The 5,347-nt window shown below is 40.4% G+C and overlaps 1 protein-coding gene across 1 annotated transcript; it reads left to right on the forward strand.

The window, feature by feature from the left end:
- The first annotated feature begins 539 nt into the window (after window positions 1-539).
- LOC125178741 lies at window positions 540-2,844 on the forward strand. Its single transcript, XM_047883235.1, has 3 exons — window positions 540-718; window positions 1,588-1,689; window positions 2,634-2,844. Exons 1-3 carry the CDS (start codon window positions 691-693, stop codon window positions 2,831-2,833), a joined length of 330 nt encoding a protein of 109 aa, XP_047739191.1. The 5' UTR covers window positions 540-690; the 3' UTR covers window positions 2,834-2,844.
- The last annotated feature ends 2,503 nt before the right edge of the window (window positions 2,845-5,347 follow it).

Genomic DNA, 5,347 nt, shown 5'->3' on the forward strand with positions numbered 1-5,347 from the left:
TTCTTTCTGCAGTCTGACATGGAATTTTAAAATAACATGATAGCGATAACGGGCGAATAAAAGTAACTACTTATTGCGACATATATCACGTTCCTTATTCCAAACGTGTAACAATGCTTCAAATTCCGCCCGAATGCACTACAGCGATCTGCCAGATGCAGCACTAGTAACTGCAAGGCAACCAACTACAAAGTTCTAACCACAGTCCACTAACCAGTGTTCCGTCTGACAGCGTGGTTGACGGCGATTTGTGGGCTGTGTCCGAGGTTGCACTCATGACATTGAACTCAGTATATTAAGCTCTACCTGAGGATCGGGTTTCGTGACTAAGGTAGTGAGGGATATGTAAGACACATCTGTCCAGATAACGTGTCTTGTAAACCGGGTGGTAATACAGAGTAATGACACAAAGGATTAAGGTACGGCGTCATCCGTAAGGGCGGAGAGTTATACCGACACGCTACATCGCGGAGTGCTTATCAGCCACTGAGGGGCTTTACTTGAGGTTGCTTGACGTTATATAAGCTTCGCTTCCGTCTTGATCGCGTGATCGATCACGTGTCTTTGTGACACATATGTTGTATGGCAAGGTCTCAGTGACACCGTGGACTCAATGGCTAACTAGGTCTGCTGGTAAACACATTAGGACTTGTTTCCGCGACCTACTCTCGGACAGCTGTGTACAGATTTATGATGGAAAACTGGCATTTTAACAGAGGTAAGAAGGAAAACGTGCATCTGAGTATGTTATCGTTACTTTTTATGTCAAAGTGTAGGAGAAAATTGATTTTCACCTGTGAATTATGATAGATTTATTAGCACGCAATAAGCATGACTCATCGCTGCACGAGTATCGTGCATGGCTGGCTTTCACTCCAAGGACCTCACGAGTCACAACTGTTCGAAGAAATTTTCTTCATTTGTGCAAACGACATTGGTGACCGAACTTAGTCGCCACCAACTTAGGTTGTTACTTCACCTAGATGCTTTCTTTTGTTTGGTGCACAAAATTAGTAGCTAGACGCGTAAAATGTTCAACTAGGTTAGGTGGTGTTAGCTTGCTAGTAACATTGCGCATTTCTAACAAGTCGGCAACCCACCGTACGGTAAGGAACTCAGACTACAAACGGCCTCATGTTCTTTATAGTATGTAGGAATTTATTACCTTACTGGCTGCATAACAGGTCTTCTTTGATATGTTAATGATTTCAGTGAGTGAGTTTGTGGTATTAAGACTGGAACTGGTTCTATCTGTTGATTTGCTTGCAACTGAAACAGTTTGTTAACGGAACAAGTAAGCTTTCAAAAATGATTATTGCATGCTTCCTTTGGCATCATTAAATTTAAAATAATCCTACGAGAGCTCTGCATTAATGCAATGATGGGCCACTTTTTAATTTTTATTTTATTTGTAATGCATTTATTTTATGAAACTGCCGTGAATAATTCAGTTTCTCAATAACTTTAAAATAGATAAAAGAAATTACTTTGAAAATATGGTTTTGAATTCTTAATTCCTATAGAAATGAATATATTATCAAATTATTTAGGTTTTATAATGTTAAATTTTCTTATCTTTCCATTCAGGCAATGAATACTCCACTGGAGGAACTAAGGAATATTTGTTGCACTGCCATGCTACACCAAACCTAATTCTTGGTAAATTCCAGGCAAGAAAAGCTCAAAACGGTGAGAGTCTCATATTATTAGTTGTATATGAGATGCTAGAGTCTAACTGACATCTATTTTGCTCAATTCTTTTGTACATAAAAGTTTTTTTTAATCTGTAAACATATTGTCTGTTATGTTTATATATACCTAAACCAAAAGCATCAACCTCACATGACCAGCATGAGTCCCAGTGAAGAGCTATATTTTATATGAAAACTATGAAACTGCATTTATGAGTTTACAATGATGAAAACTATGTAATGCCTCTGAAACCTTTACAGATTAACTTAAATACCTTTCCACATTATCTTCCGTGTGAAGCAACTGACTTTTATTGAGACGAGTCGATTTTTTCCAGAGGCAACTTGAATTTGAAAATCATATGACGCAGACGTCTTTTTAAGTTATTTCAGTAGTCTGTAGTAGTCCAGTAGTAGTTGAATTATTGACTTGAATTAATGTAGAAAGCCGCTTGAAGCATAAACAATAAATTTTCGAGGATTTGACGATTTAAATATTTATTTATGAATATTTAAATACATATTTTAATATATTTAGTTTTGCTAGTACTCACAAACGAAATTGGAAGTCTACGGTCTATTCATTGTTTCGATACCTGCTATTAAAGCCATAACCCCTAGTCTAGCTATGCCCGTTCTCGTTTCAAATACACGAGCAATCATCCACGTGAAATTGTCTGTAAAAACACGCTCCATAAAACGCTTGACCTTGACTGTCTATCGCCGTAAATCTCTGCCAGATCTCTCTGAATAATGTGAAATGGAATTTAGTATTTCAATTTGCGCTATTTAACTCCTGACGAACCTAATTCTATATTTACCTCGTACTGGCATCCATGAAGGTGCAGCCATTGTGTTTCGGCAAGTTTTACACAAGTATGGCACTTCTATATGACATAATACTTCCACTACAAGAGTTAACTTTGTGCAAACATATTTCAGGGTTGCGAAGTGGCCGATGTAGCGTCCCAGTCGTCCGTCCCAGTTTGATGGTCTGCAAGTCCCAGTTCGGTGGTGCGGTCGCAAAGGTGACCGCACCACCAAAGTTCAATTGTACCACCAAAGTTCAATTGTACTGGGTTTCTAGTGCTGGTACGGTGGAAGAATGCATGATGCTGGAGACGTGGAAGAATGCATGGTAGTGTGACGTGGTAGAATGCATGGTGTTGTTGACGTGGAAGAATGCATGATACTGGAGACGTGGAAGAATGCATGGTAGTGTGTCGTGGTAGAATGCATGATACTGGAGACGTGGAAGAATGCATACGGTGCAGTGACTGTCTCTTATACACATCTAGANGTGACGTGGAAGAATGTATGGTGCTGGTGACGTAGAAGAATGCATGATACTGGAGACGTGGAAGAATGCATGATACTGGAGACGTGGAAGAATGCATATGGTGCTAATGATGTGGGAGAATGCATGGTGCTGGTGAGGTGGTAGAATGCATGGTGTTGGTGACGTGGTAGAATGCATGATGCTGGTGAGGTGGTAGAATGCAAGGTGCTGGTGAGGTGGTAGAATGCATGGTGCTTTTGGTGTGGTAGAATGCATGGTGTTGGTGACGTGGAAGAATGCATGATGCTGGTGAGGTGGTAGAATGCATGGTACTTTTGGTGTGGTAGAATGCATGGTGTTGGTGACGTGGAAGAATGCATGGTGCTTTTGATGTAGTAGAATGCATGGTGTTGGTGACGTGGTAGAATGCATGATGCTGGTGCGGTGGTAGAATGCATGGTGCTTTTGGTGTGGTAGAATGCATGGTGTTGGTGACGTGGAAGAATGCATGGTGCTATTGATGTGGTAGAATGCGTGGTGTTGGTGACGTAGAAGAATGCATGGTGCTGGTGAAGGGAAGAATGCATGGTGCCTTTGGTGTGGTAGAATGCATGGTGCTGGTGAGGTGGTAGAATGCACGGTGCTGGTGAAGTGTAAGAATGCATGGTGTTGATGACATTAATGCTATAAAATGGTGAGCTCCTGTTATTGAGGGACAATGTTGCGTCCGTTGATTTTTCCATTTGTATTTTGGCTTGAATTAGGTTATCAACTTGAATTATGTAAATTCATTTCGAAGCGGAAAGATTTCCAGGTTCTGAACGCTTTGTATCGTTTTCAAATTACATTATTGTGCCACTGATTGTATTTTCTTATTGTTTCCTCCTATCTTCGCTGAAACAGATACAGGTAACTTGGGTCATCGTGTGTCCCCTTCCTGCCTCCTTATAGAGGGGGCAGGTTGGGGCGTTTATTTTTGTCGCTTGTTTAGTCCGGCCTTGCCTCTCTGGAAAGCATCAGGCGCTTAACACGCGCTCCCCACGATCGCCCCAAGCTCGCCAGGTATTCGACAAGAATTTAATTCTGCGCTTATTTTGCTCCGGCTACCGGAACCTAAAGCGGACAAGGAGCCACTAATTTACGCGCCAGGCGATCTTGGGGCGTCCTTGTGCCAGTGGCTGACAGGAATGAAAATTTTGGTAGGGAAAGTTATGTGACATGAAACGGCAGTTAATTTAACTGTTTATCTTATAAAAAACGTGGTTCAATCAAAAGGATATGTGGATGTACTAGGCGAAATTGCACTGACTTGCATCAACTCGAAAAATTTAGTTTCATGTAGCGATTGGAATTTATTTCATTGGGAAACGATTTTGCCCTCATTTTAGAGAAACGCTATGTTAAAATGGTTACTAAAAAACTAACAACGTTATGAAGTTGAAACTTGTTTTTTTTAAAGAAGAACATTTTTATGGTAATATTTTATCCTATTACAATATTTTATTATTGTATTAGTTAAAATATTTATTATGTATTAATAATATGTATTAGTTTAAATATTGCATGTAATATTGTATCCTAGTTAGTTATTGTATCCTAAAAACTAGGATACAATATTACCATAAAAATGTTCTTCTTTTAAATAAAACAAGTTTCAACTTCATAACGTTCTTAGTTTTTTATTTATTAACAAATTAAAAGGGTCAGTTAATTATGGTTCACTCCCAGTTAAAATTTAGGGCAGGGAATAGAGCAGGCCGTCGCCGGCTGCAGAGCCGACGTAGAGACGCGACAGAGCAGCGATAGAGCAGAAATATCCGCTTTAGAGACGATATCGCCAGCCGCGTATCAGCGCTAATTAGCTTCTGAGTACCTGCCCAGGTGTGCTCTGCCCTGCCGTCACGCAGCCCTTACTGAGCACCGCCTGCTCAAACCTGCCCAACGCCTGCTCTGGGGCGGCTCTGGCAGCGTACGCGGCAGTTACGCGTCACCGTTTGTCAACAACGATTTAAAAAAAATTGTTCCTTCTCTCTCTGAGATCACCTAGACTTCTCTCTTGCAATGACAGGTTGTATTGACATTGGTTACTGACATTCTCTTCGTATTAACTTTAGCAACGTAATTTAGAATAGAACAAATTCAATTATCGAGGAAATATACACATCAAATTACTCACCGCTATGAACTATCTGCAAACGTCGACTGAAGCTCCGGGATTCGAACGCAGATTCTCCGCGTCGTACTCCACGCCTGTACCAGTTGACCGCGCGGACACCTTACCATGTTAGGCTCTATGAACTTGATTAAATAGGGATTTTAATAAAATATATTTTATATATAGAGAGAGAGACGTTTCCTATCGTCTCATATCTTTTAA

The sequence above is a fragment of the Hyalella azteca genome, unplaced genomic scaffold (assembly GCF_000764305.2).
Source record: "Hyalella azteca isolate HAZT.00-mixed unplaced genomic scaffold, Hazt_2.0.2 contig12337, whole genome shotgun sequence".
NCBI lineage: Eukaryota > Metazoa > Arthropoda > Malacostraca > Amphipoda > Hyalellidae > Hyalella > Hyalella azteca.